The 16,941-nt window shown below is 38.5% G+C and overlaps 2 protein-coding genes across 3 annotated transcripts in view; both read left to right on the top strand.

The window, feature by feature from the left end:
• Positions 1-4,780, top strand: part of MYOT (myotilin) — a 19,364-nt gene extending 14,584 nt beyond the window's left edge. Inside the window, exons 6-9 of the mRNA XM_012808780.1 lie at positions 596-803; positions 3,403-3,568; positions 4,297-4,430; positions 4,608-4,780. Coding sequence (XP_012664234.1) covers positions 596-803; positions 3,403-3,568; positions 4,297-4,430; positions 4,608-4,780 — 681 coding nt within the window. The remainder of the gene's footprint in view (positions 1-595; positions 804-3,402; positions 3,569-4,296; positions 4,431-4,607) is intronic.
• Positions 4,781-7,404: 2,624 nt separating this feature from the next.
• Positions 7,405-16,941, top strand: part of PKD2L2 (polycystin 2 like 2, transient receptor potential cation channel) — a 59,193-nt gene continuing 49,656 nt past the window's right edge. For both annotated transcript variants that reach the window (XM_012808777.1, XM_023516052.1), the window contains exons 1-4: positions 7,405-7,435; positions 8,092-8,193; positions 11,339-11,472; positions 13,983-14,239. In XM_012808777.1, coding sequence (XP_012664231.1) covers positions 7,405-7,435; positions 8,092-8,193; positions 11,339-11,472; positions 13,983-14,239 — 524 coding nt within the window. The remainder of the gene's footprint in view (positions 7,436-8,091; positions 8,194-11,338; positions 11,473-13,982; positions 14,240-16,941) is intronic.

The raw sequence follows: 16,941 nt of genomic DNA, 5'->3' as shown, positions 1-16,941 counted from the left end.
CCACAACGCCTGGCCATTTTTTGGTTGCAGCCATCATTGTTGTTTGGCGGGTCCAGGCTGGGGATTTGAACCCGCCATCTTAGGTGTATGTGGCTGGCGCCTTAGCCGCTTGAGCCACAGGCGCTGAGCCACTGAATTTAATTGTTAAGGCTTATTCATACAAAAACATTTAACAAATTGCCATTTATTTACCAAAGAACACTCTGTTAAAGAAATTATTCATTAGATCAGCCAGTCTCACATATACATGCCTCTGGAACTTTATTTGCAGTCACAATTAGCCAGAAAAGCCATATGACTTCCATATTCCTGTGGAAATTAATGTAACATAAGTTAATGTTCTAAATATAATAGTTAAGAGATCATAAAGAGACTGAGATTACATGTAAAAGAGCTAGAAGATCTGAAAATACTGTATTAATTTCAAGAATCTTAATTCCCCTGTCTTGTTTTAAAAATTATTAGTACCTTTTTACGCTCTTGCTTTGCATTTTATTCATGAACTATAGCGGAATTGTTAAATTTCATAAATGGACAAAAGAGTTACAGTACTGCTAGACTTTAAAATTCTATTATCTTCTGTTTTTATCTCTAGGTGAGTGGACTGCCAGCTCCTGATGTGTCATGGTATCTAAATGGAAGACCAGTTCAATCAGATGATCTACATAAAATGATTGTGTCTGAGAAGGGTTTTCATTCACTCATCTTTGAAGTGGTCAGAACTTCAGATGCAGGGACTTATGCATGTGTTGCTAAGAATAGAGCAGGAGAAGCCACCTTTACAGTGCAGCTGGATGTACTTGGTAAGCCTCCAAAGAGATCTTTGAGAGTTCCCTAAAATCCAGCAGTATTAAAAAGTATTTTTAAAGAAAGTGTTATAAAGATAAGCCCTGACAGCTTCCTATTTAAGGCCAACCTAGTGGAATGTGTAGACTTATTCTGATAAGCCACAGAATGACAATAACAACAAAATTTTGAGGGAAAGTCAATGAAACTAGAATGACATATCTACCACCAAAGTTTTTTTGGAAAGAAAATAAAGAAATCATACAGTTTTAGGCAGACCAAATAAGGTAGTATAAACATTTCTAGATACAACTATAGGGCACTGATTTTCAACCAGTGTGCTAAGAGAGGATCTTAGGTATGCTGTGAAAATTTTTAAAGATCATTAATCACATTATTTTTGAAAGAAGTTTAAAGCACAGTAAGTATAGTCTTTTTTAATTTTTTTAATCAACATAATTTAAGTGTGCCATGGAAGCTTAGCTATAGATTCAAGTGCGCCATAAGATAAAAAAGTTGAAAAACACTGCTATAGAGTCTCAAAGTGAAAATTTTAGTCTAATCATTTCTCTTGGCTACCATCTAAAACAACCAATCTGCTTCATGTTTTTACAGAATTGTCATCTGTCATAATTTAAAATGCATAGTTTAAAACTAAAGAGAATGCCAGGAGAGGTAGTTCATGCCTATAATCCTAGCACTCTGAAAGGTGGAGGCAGAAGGATTACTTAAGGCCAGTAACTCAAGACCAGCCTGAGCAAGAATGAGACACAATCTCCACAAAAAACAGGGAAAATTAACCAAGCATGATTGGGACTACAGGCCTATAGTCCCAACTCTTCAGGGTGCTAAGGCAGAAGCATTGTCTGAGCACAGGAATTTGAGGTTGCAGTGCACTACGATAATGCCACTGCACTCTAGCCTGAGTGACAGAGTAAGACTGTTTCAAACAAAAACAACAAAAAGCTGAAGAGTAAATATCACCTTTCATCCTTACACTATGTCTTCTTTACTAGGAAACTAGTCTCTGATAATAACAAAAACATGCTTACTTACTTTAGAAAATAGGTATAACAAAACTTCTATCTTAAATCTGTCTTAAGGTAGTTTTTATAAAACTGGTGTCTAGTTTTAAATTTTTTTATTTATTTTTTTTTTTAGGCCAGGGCTGGGTTTGAACTTGCCACCTCCGGCATATGGGGCTAGTGCCCTACCCTTTTGAGCCACAGGCGCCACCCTAGTTTTATATTTTTACAATTTAAATATTTTAAATATTCAGGCTGAGTATCCCTAATCTGAAAACTGAAAAGACACCAAATCAACATGACATTAAAGGAAAAAAAAAGCCCACTGGAGCATTTTGGATTTCCAGATTAAGGATGCTCAACTATTATAAGGCAAATATACCAAAATAAAAAAAAAATTGAGGGGCGGCACTTGTGACTCAGTGGGTAGGGCATCGGCCCCATCTACCCAGGGTGGCAGATTGAAACCCGGCCCCACAGAACTGCAACAAAAAAATAGCCGGGCACTATGGCAGGCGCCTGTGGTCCCAGCTACTGGGGGGGAGCTGAGGCAAGAGAATCGCTTTAGCCCAAGAGTTGGAGATTGTTGTGAGCAGTGTGACGCCACCGCACTCTACTGAGGGCGATAAAGTGAGACTGTCTCTACAAAAAAAAAAAAAAATTTTGAAATCTGAAACACTTCTGGCCCGAAGCATTTTGGATAAGGGATACTCAACCTATACCACATTTGTGTAGTTAAAACCATGGTGTATCATGTAAGAGATATTTTGCTATAATTCAAGTTATTTTATAAAAGCTTAATTAGGTTAAAGGATAAACAATTTTCTTGAATTTGTATTCAACCCAGATCAATAAAAAACCTTTAAAATTATTCTATGATACAGTACTGAAGGGCATAAATCTAAGGAAAAACTAGTAAGCCACAAATTCAAGTGGTTAAAAGTTGGGCAAATCCTATTTATACCAACGGCTTCAGAAATACTACAATTATTAGAGCTAAAAAAGATCTTGGCTGGCACCTGTCTAATTTCATAAAAGCTAGGGTTATAGTATTGTGTGATTATTTCCTCTTTCGAAAAAAAGTAAAGTCATAAAAATTACTGATATTTGTATATTACTTTAAAAGTTTACAAATTATCTCTTCAATTGTAAAAACTTCAATTGTTCCTCCCAATTATTTTGAATAGTAAGCACATCACTACAACCTGAATTTTTTTTTTGCAGTAGATGAAACTGCAATTTAGAGAAACTAAACAAAATGTTCTCAATTAGACAAGATTCATACAACCAATAGAAAAGCTGAACCCAAGATGACCAGATACTCAAGGTGCCTCCATCTATGAGATGATACATGAGAATTACTTAAATTATTTGAATGAAACATGATTATAAATACAATGAATCATTATACTACAGTTATAAAACTCTGACTTGTATAATAAAATAGTATTGTATATTATTTTGCTAAAAGTTTCCAATTCTGTTGTTGATTTTCAACACTTTAATACCAACATACTGCTTTCATAATTCTTTGGTTTGATTTAATACCTTTTTTATAATATTTCAAATACTTCAAATTTTTTCTTTATAGCGAAAGAACATAAAAGAGCACCGATGTTTATCTATAAACCACAGAGCAAAAAAGTTTTTGAGGGCGACTCCGTGAAACTAGAATGCCAGATTTCAGCTATACCTCCACCAAAGCTTTTCTGGAAAAGAAATAATGAAATGGTACAATTCAACACTGACCGAATAAGGTAGGATGTGTATTTTCAGACTTACTATCATTTATCTGGGTGAATCCAGTTATATGTTAACATACATCATATATGTCATGCAATTACGATCTGAATTTGTCTCATTTTTAAAAGACATAACAAAATTTCATTAAGCCAGTTTCCACTAATGAGAAATTTATGGCATAAAGACAGCTAGGATTTACCTTTTAATCAACAATAAAGAAAGATGGCTCAATCTTATAAATCTTATAAATGACATATTTTTTGGCTTAAGATGGCTTAATCTTATAAATGACATATATAAAATTAAGGGGGGACGTTTGATTCAAGAAAACCAACAGCTATTTGGCAATGAAGAGATACATAGCCAGAATTTTCAAATGCTTCTTTTTCTTATCAGTCTGACTCTATATGTCAGAGACATCACTCAAATAAGTTTTTACAGAAAAATTAATTTTTGGACGGGCACAGTGCACTCTGGGAGACCGAGTAGGGCAGATTGCTTGAGCTCAGGAGTTCAAGACCAGCCTGACCAAGAGCAAGACCCTATCTCCACTAAAAATAGAACAACTAGCTGGGAGTAGTTGTGCACACCTGTAATCCCAGCTACTGGGAGCCTGAGGTGGGAGGATCACGTGAGCTCAAGACTTTGAGGTTGCTATAAGCTATGACACCAAGCACTCTTCAGACTCTGTCTCAAGAAAAAAAATTAATTCTTGTAATTTCGTTTTTAAATTTTTTTTCAGCCTATATCATGATAACACTGGAAGAGTTACTTTATTGATAAAAGATGTAAACAAGAAAGATGCTGGGTGGTATACTGTATCTGCAGTTAATGAAGCAGGAGTGACCACATGTAACACAAGATTAGATGTTACAGGTATGTCTCAAGTGTCATAAAGGATTAACAATATGAGAAATGTAAATCCCAGTAAAGTATAAAATCTGAGAAAATGTTTCCATACATAAATAGTTTTGAGGTTTTTTCCTAATATCTAGTATAAGCAATTTGTTTAGAACAAGTTTTCTGAATTAGCTTTTATTTGATCTATTTCAGCCCGTCCAAACCAAACTCTTCCAGCTCCTAAGCAGTTACGGGTTCGACCAACCTTCAGCAAATATTTAGCACTTAACGGGAAAGGTTTGGATGTGGAACAAGCTTTTAACCCAGAAGGAGAGTTTCAGCGTCTGGCAGCTCAATCTGGACTTTATGAAAGTGAAGAACTTTAATCTTTAGCAACATTGGAAAATGCACAACTACACTATTAATAATATATTTGATTATATTTTTGAAATAAATCCATAGCTGTATTAACAGATTAGGGCTTTAATTAGGTAACATAGTTAATACGCCTATACTTACAATATTACTTACCCTTTGATTCTATCTACTCCTCCCATTTGTGAAGCCTACGGAAGATCTGGGTATATGAATTAGTAATTGTAGAACACTATCTTAAAACATGGGATTTTAAGATTTAAATCATACACATTTAACAATTACAGGTTATAAATTAATATCAACTTTTTAAACAAATCTAATGCTTGTAATAAGGTTTACTGGTATTGCTTTCTGAATGTTTTACCTGTTTTCTCTTGTAGGAATCCTAACATGGTATTATGTGGTGTTCCATAGCTTTATATCAAAATAGAATAAAATTCAAATATTTAAAAGAGACCGTCTCCTCTTCACAAAAGTCTAGGGCTTTAAAATAAAACTTCTGAGCTCAGTGCCTGTGGCTCAAGTGGCTAAGACGTCAGCCACATACACCTAAGGTGGCTGGTTCGAATCCAGTCCAGCTGCCAAACAACGATGGCTGCAACCAAAAAATAGCCGGGCGTTGTGGCGGGTGCCTGTGGTCCCAGCTACTTGGGAGGCTGAGGCAGGAGACTCGCTTGAGCCCAGGAGTTGGAGGTTGCTGTGAGCTGTGATGCTACAGCACTCTACCCAGGGCGACAGCTTGAGGCTCTGTCTCAAAAAATAAATAAATAAATAAATAAATAAAACTTCTGGGGCTTAGTGCCTGTAGTTCAGTGGTTAGGGCGCCAGCCACATGCACCGGGGCTGGTGGGTTTGAACCTGGCCCAGGCCTGCTAAATAACAACGATGATGACAACAATAGTGGGACATTGTGGCAGGCACCTGTAGTCCCAGTTCTTTGAGAGGCTGAGGCAAGAGAATCACTTAAACCCAAGAGTTTGAGGTTGCTGTGAGCTGTGACACCATAGCACTCTACCAAGGGCAACACAGTGAGACTCTATCTCAAAAAAATAAAAAATAAAATTAAACTCTTGGTTTTTATATATTAAATCTTTAAAAATGCTATGAATAACAAGACCTAACAGGACAACAATATTATAGTCTAGAACGGTGTGAAGTTCACTTACAGTTCAGCCAATTCCTCCTGAAACTGAGCTAGACTTTGCATGGTGTGCACTTCAAAGGCAACCACAGTAACATGAATCATGACTGAATCTCTCCTGAATTCGTGACTTTATTTTAGCCAAAGAGGTGTCTAATTTTTCAGAATCTCTGAGACTACATGCTCAAAGGAGTAAGAATAGTTTCTAGAAGTCAGCTGTTCAAATCTTATAAATTCAAGAACAAGTGTCATGGCAGAAGGATCCCTTGAGCCCAACAGTTTGAGGCCAGCCTGTGTAATATGCTAAGATCTCAATATCTAAAAATAATAATAATGACATAAATTTGAATACCTATGTTCAAGTGTTTTTCCTACAACAATTACAAGTTCAGATAACCTGTTACATTTGAAAGCATAATTTTGTGAGCATCTTAAAGTCTCAGTACAGGAAAACCTAAATCCTTTCATTAAACAATTTCTCCCCTCAGGCCTCCAGTTCTCGGCTGACAGCCTTTTACTAGGCCTCTCCTGTTCCTTTTATCAATGGTAGTTTTTGACCCTCAATACTGTGTAGCCTAGTTTTGCTTTTTATCGGCACAGAAAACAGCATTTATCAACATCACTCTACAGCTCTTTCAGGGAACAATAAAATGGCTTTATCTTTTCCAAAACAGCTTAATGGTTCTCTTTGTGAGCTGCCCTGGGGCCTTTGGACTGAATTCCATTCCATTTTCCTTTTTATCTACATGAGAATCTCTCCTGTCTTCCTTCCTGGTGGGCTTTTGGCTGTCTTAATTTACAAATTTGTTTGGCCTTTTCTATAGCTGGCTTACAAACCTTCTCATCTTAACCAAGCTTCTGAGCTAGATGTGGGTCTGAGCTCCCAAAGACTACTGTTTTGGCCTACCTTTATTAATATAAAAGATTTTTTAAACATCTATTTTAACATCAAGTGGAAAGGAGAGTGGAAGCTACTTTCTAGCCACAACTCTCAGTTAATCTGCAAGTGGCAGCGGCTATGTGGGGCCCTGGTTAGGCATTCAGGCTTTGGCATCCGGCAGGTTTTGCCCCAATTTGGGGTATATTATTTAATCTCGCGGTGCCTTGGCTTCTTTGGGCCTAAAATGAGGACATAAATACCTACCTTTCACGGAGGTGGCTGTGGAAACTAAACAAGGCGATAAATGTTATGGTATTCAAGAAAGAAAAACCGGTTGTAGTTAATTACTAAGATTTTCTAAGCCCACAGCCGGCTTTGTCCCTGAAGCTGGCCCTCTGCAGGAGATGACCGCGGAAATCGCCACCCGCCTCGGGCGAAAAGCGGCCAGCGATCCTCGCTGCGCAAGCGCGTTCACGACTGACGGGCTAGGGGGCCCTCTAGAGGAGCCGGCGGGCACGCGCAGGCGTCCGACGCGGCCGCGCGCCGCGAGACTATCGCGCAAGCGCCGCAGACCCCAGGCGGACGAACCGGCGCAGGGGTCTGGCTCCGCCATGGCTGAAGCGTCCAGGTGGCAGCTAATCGGTGAGGGATGCTCCTGAGGAGTGGGTGGGACGGGGACAATTTGGCAATTTTCAGATACCCTGGGAGGAACGCTACAGCCCTAAATCTCCACTCATGTGAACGATACGACCAACACTTTTAGTCCTGACAACCTCCCATTGAGAAACTGAGGGAGACAATCTGAATCCGTAAGAGATGGCACTTGCCGCTTTCCCGAGACTCCCCTGGGCGTTGTCATCTGCCGTTCTGTGACCGTCACTAGGCCGGTCTCTAAAGTCTTATGTTGATCTGGGGAGTTGTCATCTTCTTCCCACCCACTCCCCGCCAGCGGAACCCATCCTTTCCAGGGAACAGTTTTGAGAATGAAACGATTAGGGACAATTGACAGGGTTTTGTATGTCTTTTGCCTTTTCATTTTAAAACAGAACTGGTGAGGAAACATCCATGTTATAAAATCTATTAGTATATAGTTGCAAAATGACTACCCACTTGCCCTGACGGAGAAATGTAGTAATTAACCCTGCCTCATAAAAGTGAGAATTAAAAAATAACTAGGAACCATTGGCACTTTCCCTGGCCAAGTATAACAACTAAATGTGTCCGTGTTCTTCTGTCGTTGTTAATTATATAAATTTTAAATTATATAAAAAATAAAAATTTTGTCTTATATCTCACAGGGGCTTCGAAACCTAAGCTGCAGTACAGAGAGGAAGTAGAAATTAGAACCACACTTCAGGAGTTATTACTCTACTTTATTTTTTTAATAAACCTATGTATATGTAAGTACATAAATGTAAATAAAGATGCTGATTGCTTGAACTAAGAAATTACGTTGTAGAGATGATAAAACATTTAGATTTTAAAGCATAGGCTGTCAGATACTAAGACTAAAACTGTAATGACACAGCTTAGACATAATTATCTTAAGTTCATTTAGATTGACATTATTTCCAATATTTAAGGGACAAAAGTACAGTTCATGGATGTAATGAGAAGTTTTCATAGTCAACACTGATTGAATATAATTATTACTTTTGTTTGGCAGTTCTGTCTGGAACATAATTAATCCCTTGGGTTGGTAACTGCGATTCAATTTCTTTTAGAGTTTTATAGATAAATTAACTCAGTTTCGTAAATAAAAGTATAAATGAGACCAAAGATAGAAGTCTGTAGGCCATTAGTTTTCTTCTTTTCACTGAACTGTTGTACAGTTAATGGTAAAATATGTTTGTGCTGAGGCAATACAAATCTTTAAGGAAGACTGGGAAAACATCTCAACACCCTATTTGTAGGTCAATACACTAACTTAATATGTGAAGGACAGCATTAAAGAACATTTTTGTCTTCAGAGTGCCCAACATATAGTAAGTGTAAAGTCACTGGCAGGATTTATCTCATGATGACATGTGCTACACACTGGCAATTGTATACTAATTAACTAATTAATTGGTATAGGGGTGAGTTTGAGCCAAATCTTGATTAAAAAGGCAACTATAGGACTGGGCGAGGTGGCTTATGCCTGTAATCCTAGCACTCTAGGAGGCCAAGGTGGGTGGATTGCCTGAGCTCAAGAGTTGGAGACCAGACTGAGCAAGAGCAAGACCTGATCTCTAAAAATAGCCATGCAATGTGGTAAGCACCTGTAGTCCCAGTTACTTGGGATGCTGAAGCAAGAGAATCTCTTGAGCCGTAGAGTTTGAGGTTGCTGTGAGCTTAGAAGCCAGGGCACTCAACTCCAGGTTGACTGAGTGCGACTCTGTCTCAAAAAAAAAAAAAAAAAAACATAGCCAATTTTATATATTGTATCTTAGAAGGGTCTACAATAGTTTAGTTATAAAAATACTAGGGCAGCACCTGTGGCTCAAAGGAGTAGGGCACTGGCCCCATATGCCATAGGTGATGGGTTCAAACCCAGCCCCGGCCAAAAACTGCAAAAAAAAAAAAAAAAAGAAAGAAAGAAAAAAATACTAAACATGTTCATTATAGAACATTTGGAAAATGGAAAGTGAAAAGATCATTCATAATCCTATTGTTCAGAGATATTTTTTAAAAGAAACATTTTTCTTATAAGGAAGAATTAAAAACAACCTGATTTCTTTAACATCAGCAAGGGGATTTTTTAACTTTGTGGTATAACATGCAACTGTTAATGAAATAGCTTCATCTGTGCCATGGAATGGTATTGAAAATACATGGTTTTTGGCTGGGTGCAGTGGCTCATATTTATAATCCTAGCACTCTGGGAGGCAGAGGCAGGTGGATTACCTGAGCTCACAAGTTCAAGACCAGCCTGAGCAAAAGTGAGACCTCATGTCTACTAAAAGTAGAAAAACTGAGGCAAGGGGATTGCTTGAGCCAAGAGTTGGAAGTTGTTGTGAGCTATGATACCACAATACTCTACCCAGGGCAACAGCCTGAGACTCTGTCTAAAGGGCAGCACCTGTGGCTCAGTGAGTAGGGCACCGGCCCCATATGCCGAGGGTGGCAGGTCCAAACCCAGCCCGACCAAACCGCAACAAAAAAATAGCAGGCGTTGTGGTGAGTGCCTGTGGTCAGGACACTGAGGCAAGAGAATCGCCTAAGCCCAGGAGCTAGAGTTGTAACCCCAAGGCACTCTACCGAGGGCAACAAAGTGAGACTCTGTCTCTAAAAAAAAAAAATGTTTTTTAAAAATTAAAGGGCTTCTAGAAAAAAAAATTAGTCTGTACTCCTCTTTAAAACCCACTCCCTTTAAAGAAAGAGAATAAGGAAGAATACTAGTTAATATTTGTAAAGACTTGTCATGTACAGGCCCAGCATGGAGGCTCACACCTGTAATCCTAGCACTCTGGGAGGCTGAAGTGGGTGGAAGTGCTTGAGCTCAGGAGTTCAAGACCAGCCTGAGCAAGAATACCCCAATGCTACTAAAAATAGAAAAAAATAGGCTCGGCGCCTATAGCTCAACCGGCTAAGGCGCCAGCCACGTACACCTAAGGTGGCAGGTTTGAATCCCCAGCCCAGGCCCGCCAAACAACAATGACGGCTGCAACCAAAAAATAGCCGGGCATTGTGGCGGGCGCCTGTGGTCCCAGCTGCTTGGGAGGCAGAGGCAGGAGACTCACTAGAGCCCAGGAGTTGGAGGTTGCTGTGAGCTGTAATGCCACGGCACTCTACCCAGGGGGACAGCTTGAGGCTCTGTCTCAAAAAAAAAAAAAAAAAGAAAAAAATAGCTGGACATTATGGTGGGCACCTGTCATCCCAGCTACTTAGGAGGCTAAGGCAGAAGAATCACTTGAATCCAGGAGAGTTAAGGTTGCTGTGAACTATGATGTCACAGCACTCTAGCCTAGACACCAGAGTGAGACTCTGTCTCAAGAAAAAAAGACTTATTATGTTCCAAAGCATAGTTTTAAATGTTTTACATGCATTATCTTACTGATGACAAAAGGAGATAGGAAATACTACCCTCTGATGGGACTCAAACCATTATCTTTCTAAATTCAAAGATATAACCTTAACCACTCACCATCCTATACTGCCTACTCTGAATGTCGAGAAAAAGCCAACTTGCAGGCTAATATGTACATTGTGATCTCATCTTCATAAAGAAAAAATTACTTTATTTATTAATGTGTATGCATATAGAAAAATCTGAAGAATATATCAAACTCTAGTGCAGCAGTTCTCAACTTGTGGGTCGCGACCCCTTGGTAACAATGAAAATACATCGCGGCATTAGGAAGGTTGAGAACCACTGCTCTAGTGGTAGGATTACAGGAAACTTTTCTGCTTTGTATATGTCTACTTTAGATTTTTAATTATTACTTTTATAGTTAGACAAAATAACAAAGTTGACTTTTCAAAGAAATTAGGAATAAATCATAATATTTTTAATATTGATAAACTAAGTTTTTAAGCATAATTTAAAAAAATTCTTCTTCATAGTGACTTTTGGGATGATAAACCCACATATGTACTACTTAAACAAAGTTATGTCATCTCTATTTTTGGATACTTCTGTGCCTGGTGAAGAAAGAACCAACTTTAAGTCTATTCGCAGCATAACTGATTTTTGGAAGGTAAGGTAACATGTGACTATGGATGAAGTGGCTTTAGGTATTCCATAAACCTTTGGCAGGCAAAGTAGACACTCAGTGAATAATTGTTGAAGGAATGAGTAAAAATGAACATCACTTCTTTAAACTATGAATATCTACCAAGTAAGTGTTTATTCTGAACCTGTGTTTTAAAAATTGATTTTTTTTTAACATTCTCATTTCATTTGGAAAATAGGAGACTTGCTTCTTAGCTGACAGGAGCTAAAAACAGTCTATAATTATGTATAGTGAAAATTACTCCCGAAAATTTATTACCCAGAAAGTGTAATATGTGTGGCTTTGGCATACAACCCTCTACTGTATATATGTGTTACAGTATATAATAAACAGTACCTATACAAAATGGAATTTATAGTGTTTATTCCCTTATTACATAAGGGAATCATTCCTTTAGCATTGGAATAAATTTGTTGGTTTCACTAGATTTAACACAGAAAGATGTTCACATTGTGAGAAAAGACAATTAAGGGAACAACAGTTTCAGATATTCCAGGATACAAACATTTGGGTATATAAAGATGAGACATTAGGCAAGGCTTTCCAAACATGGTAACAATTTAGTTGATTTTTTTTGTTTTTTGAGACAGAGTCTCACTTTGTCATCCTCGGTAGAGTGCCATGGTGTCATAACTCACAGCAACCTCAAACTCTTAGGCTGATGTGATCCTTTTGCCTCAGCTTCCCAAGTAGCTGGAACTACAGGCGCTCGCCACAATGTCTGGCTATTTTTAGAAACCAGGTCTCACTCTTGCTCAGACTGGTCTCCCAACTTCTGAACCAGGCAATCCACCTCCCAGAATGCTAGAATTATAGGCGTGAGCCATCACACCTGGCCCTTCAGTTGAGTTTTGAAGGATAGATAAGGGAAGAGAATTTTAGGAAGAAGGAACAATGTCTGTTGCAAGTAATTCTACATGGCATTGTGGCATATGGAAGATAAAGTAGAAAAGGCTATATTATGAATTAGACAGAGGGCGCATTGTGAGTGCCATGCTAGGAATTGGAAAGGATAGGAGACAGTCATTTATTTGCTGAGAGTGAGAAGACAAGGGTGGGATACCTCATTGGTTTAGTACAGGTGAAACATGAAAGAATGATAGAAGTAGTGCTTATCCTGCCTCTTTTTTATTGTGCTTTCTGAGGCATGTACATGGCTAATGGCAAAGAAGACAAAGGGAACAAACAAAAAATGAACCCTGCAGCTTGGTGCCAGTAGCTCAGTGGCTAGGGCACCAGTCACATACACAAGGGCTGGTGGGTTTGAACCTGGCCCCGGGCCTGCCAAACAACAATGACAACTACAACAAAAAAATAGTGGGGCATTGTGCTGGGCACCTGTAGTTGCAGCTACTTGGGAGGCTGAGGCAAGAGGATCACTTAAGCCCAAAAGTTTGAGGTTGCTGTGAGCTGTAACACTACAGCACTCTAACCAGGGTGACATAGTGAGACTCTCAAAAAAAAATGAATCCTGGGCTTGGGAATCTGAGAATGAGTAGATGGGGGCAGAGCCAGGAGTAGCAGTCACCTTGGCCAGGGTTTGGGAGGAGGTTAAAAGAAGGAGTACACACAACTTTGGGGTGAAATCATTATGTATGACCAGCTCTGATATTCAGGTATTGGAGAACAATTTTCAATATACAGTCAGTCCTCAGGTTATGAATGAGATATGTTCTATAGGTTTGTTCTTAAGTTGACTTAGTATGTAAGTTGGAACAGGTACATTTACCTATTACCTGAAATAGCCTCCATTGGTAAGTACAAGTGGTATGGAAGTTAGATGTCTGTAACTCGGGGACTACTCATATAAGAAGTGGAGGGCCAGGCATGGTAGCTCACACCTATAATCCCAGCACTTTGGAAGGCTGAGGCAAGAGGTTTGCTTGTGCCTAGAACCTGGGCAATAGAGCAAGACCTCATCTCTACAAAAACTTTTTTTTTTTTTTTTTGAGACAGAGCCTCAAGCTGTCCCCCTGGGTAGAGTGCCGTGGCATTACAGCTCACAGCAACCCCCAACTCCTGGGCTCAAGCGAGTCTCCTGCCTCCGCCTCCCAAGTAGCTGGGACCACAGGCGCCCGCCACAACGCCCGGCTATTTTTTGGTTGCAGCCGTCATTGTTGTTTGGCGGGTCCGGGCTGGGGATTTGAACCTGCCACCTTAGGTGTACGTGGCTGGCGCCTTAGCCGATTGAGCTATAGGCGCCGAGCCAAAACTTTTTTTTAAATAAAAAATTAAGAGGGAGAAGAAGGGTTATAGGATTACATGAGTAAATGCTTGTAAAGTACTTAGAACAGTACCTAGTACATAAGTGCTTATAAGTTTTAACCAACAAAAACATTATCATTACCATTAATATTTATGGTGGCTTGATGAACAAGTTTTCATCCTCAAAATCTCTTATATATAATGTTATGAATGTAGATTCTGTTGACATGAAAATATTTTTCCCATGACATCTATCATTCTATATGAAGTATATGGAAGGACCCTTTTTGGAAGGTCTGTACTGGGACTCATGGTACAATAACCAGCAGCTATATAATTTAAAAAATACCAGTCGCATCTACTATGAGAACGTACTTCTAGGAGTCCCCAGAGTTCGTCAACTAAAAGTCCGCAACAACACATGCAAGGTCTATTCATCCTTTAAGTCTTTGATGGATGAATGTTATGGCAAATACTCATCTACAAATGAGGACATGTCTGACTTGGCCTTTACACAGGATACTGAGTAAGTAGTATAAAATTAATACAGGAACTTTTTCTAGCAATTTACCATTGTATCTTTTACAAATTGTAAAAATATTGTGTATTTTCCAAATAACCCAAACTGGGGGCTGGAAGGTAAGTAAACTGTTTCAACAGTATCACAGGAAGAATCAGACAGCAGTGTTTAGAAAAAGAAGCTTTCATCTGTTTTTTGTTTACTTGTTTACCTCCGGAAGCAAACTGTTCTTATTTCTGATTGTGGTATATGAAGTGCTTACTTATATTGGACACAAGACAAAGCATCAGTTTTTCTTCTACAATAATTAATTAATTAGGTTTTCTGACTTTGGCCAGAGACTCCCTTAAACATACCCCCCAAACTTTTTTGACTCTTTAGGGAGTGGCTTAGGTGTGTTCTGCCACTTTCCTCCTTTCTCACTCTGGCTTACCTCAGTGATATCTTCTGTGGCTGCCAATGTCCACAAGCAGCAGTGAGGCTTTCTAGGGACTGCATTAATGATGCTTGCCAAAGATACGAAGGCAGCTGTGTTCAAAAGTGGCTGAGGCTGATCTAAGTGTAGACTCAAGTCTACACTTTATACTAAAAATGTGAAAACCCAAAGCTGCTGGTACCAACTTTCCTTGACACACAAGCTGCTGGCATCAGTGCTATTTTCAGTTTGTGCTTTTAGAGTCATAGGAAAATCATAGGTGGTGAGAATAAAGTCTTCTTGTAATTTAATATGTATCAAAGTGATACAAATGTTTACAAAGGTCTTCTCTTTCCTACTCATAAGTCCAGCTCTCCAAGACTAATACTTTTAACTCTTTTAATTGTTTCTTCTGCTATCTAATTCCTTTTTCTAAATAACATCCTTATATTGCTATTACTTGATTTCATGGTTTGATGTAGTTGTTGTTTGTCAAGGAAGGTCATCTGTCACGTAGCTGTCTTATACTGCCCTGTCTACACATACTCCTCCAGTTCCCCTTGCCCTCTCAATATAGTTATGTCATAATTATTGTCATTCAATGTTTATAAATATTAACTATAATTTCTATTCTTGAAAACCTCCCTTTTACCCCTAGAGTTTAGCAGTTGCTTTATGGATTGTGTTGACTTACTTCTTTGTATGAGTTGGTTGTTCCTGAGGGCATGTATAATTCTGGTAAATCTAATAAATTCATAAGTATGATGACACATTCTCTTAAATATTACAGTACTACTCACTCCCTTTCAACCTAAAATTACAAGATAAAGCAATTATTACACATTTTAAATTGGAATCTCCAGACTAATCTTTTAGGTATTCTAATATTCCAAATCTCATGACAATTACACTTTAAATACTAAACACTATAGATTAGGCTTATTTTACTAAGTCTGTACGTAATTGGAATTATGTTATTATCTGCCATTCCTCAACAGCCAAAATGAGAATTAGTTTGTGCCTGTCTATCTAAAATGTAAGATTCATTAATTAAAACAATCTAAAAATTAGAAGCTAGGAAAGAATTGATATAACAATATTTCTGTTTTTGTTTAATAGGCATATGCAGAAAACACTCAAAAATATAACTATGGAAGTTTTATTAAATATATAAGTACTTTTTCCTAGTGGTATCACGTCCCCACAGTGGTATACATTCTCCACTGAAAACTTTTTTTTTTTTTTAATAAAGTGAGTCTGGTGATTCACACCAGTAATCCTAGCACCATAGGAGGCTAAGCCAGGAGGATCACTTGAAGCCAGGAGTTCGAGAGCAACCTGAGAAACATAGCAAGACCCCATTTCTACAAAAAATAGAAATATTAACCAGGGGTGGTAGCATACATCTGTAGTCCCAGCTACTTGGGAAGCTGAGGCAGGAGCATCACTTGAGCACAGGAGTTTGAGGCTGCAGTAAGCTCTGATGACACCACTGCCCAGGTAACAGAGCAGGACCCTGTCCCCTCCAATATATATATATATATATATATATATATATATATTTTAGCAGTGCTGTGTATTTGGGGGGAAAATGAAAAACTGAATAGGGGAATAGGGAGACTACGATGAGGAATCAAGTTCTTCCTTTTTTGATATCCCATAATTAAGTTAAAAGAATGGAAACAAAACTCAGACACCTCTTACTTTGATTTTTATAATTTTATTAAAATAAAATATATTTTATTTTATGTAACAATATAGACAGTGTAGAAAATTTTTATTCTTTTTTTTTTTTTTTTTTTGGTAGAGATAGAGTCTCACTTTATCACCCTCAATAGAGTGCTGTCACATCACAGCTCATAGCAACCTCCAACTTAGGAGGGCTTAGGTGATTCTCTTCCCTCAGCCTCCTCAGTAGCTGGGACTACAGGTGCCTGCCACAATGCCTGGCTATTTTTTTGTTGCAGTTTGGCCGGGGGCCGGGTTTGAACCCGCCACCCTTGGTATATAGGGCCAGCACCCTACCCTCTGAGCACAAGCGCCACCCAAAAAGTTTTTATTCTTTGGGCATTTATAAATAATATACAATATTTACAGGAATATGAAGCATCTTTTTTCCCTACTGAGGTAAATATTCTTGTGACAAGAGAGATGACATGTTAAGGGAAAAAAATCAGTCATCATTTTCTAGATTCTACTGTCCCTGAAACAACAGATAGATTTTTTTCTTTCTTCTTTCTGAGACAGAGTCTCACTTAGTCACCCTCAGTAGGGTGCTGTGGTGTCATAGCTC

Source organism: Otolemur garnettii, unplaced genomic scaffold, assembly GCF_000181295.1.
Source record: "Otolemur garnettii isolate 467f Iridium unplaced genomic scaffold, OtoGar3 scaffold00003, whole genome shotgun sequence".
NCBI classification, from domain to species: domain Eukaryota; kingdom Metazoa; phylum Chordata; class Mammalia; order Primates; family Galagidae; genus Otolemur; species Otolemur garnettii.
This window is presented reverse-complemented; position numbering and strand designations above follow the sequence as displayed.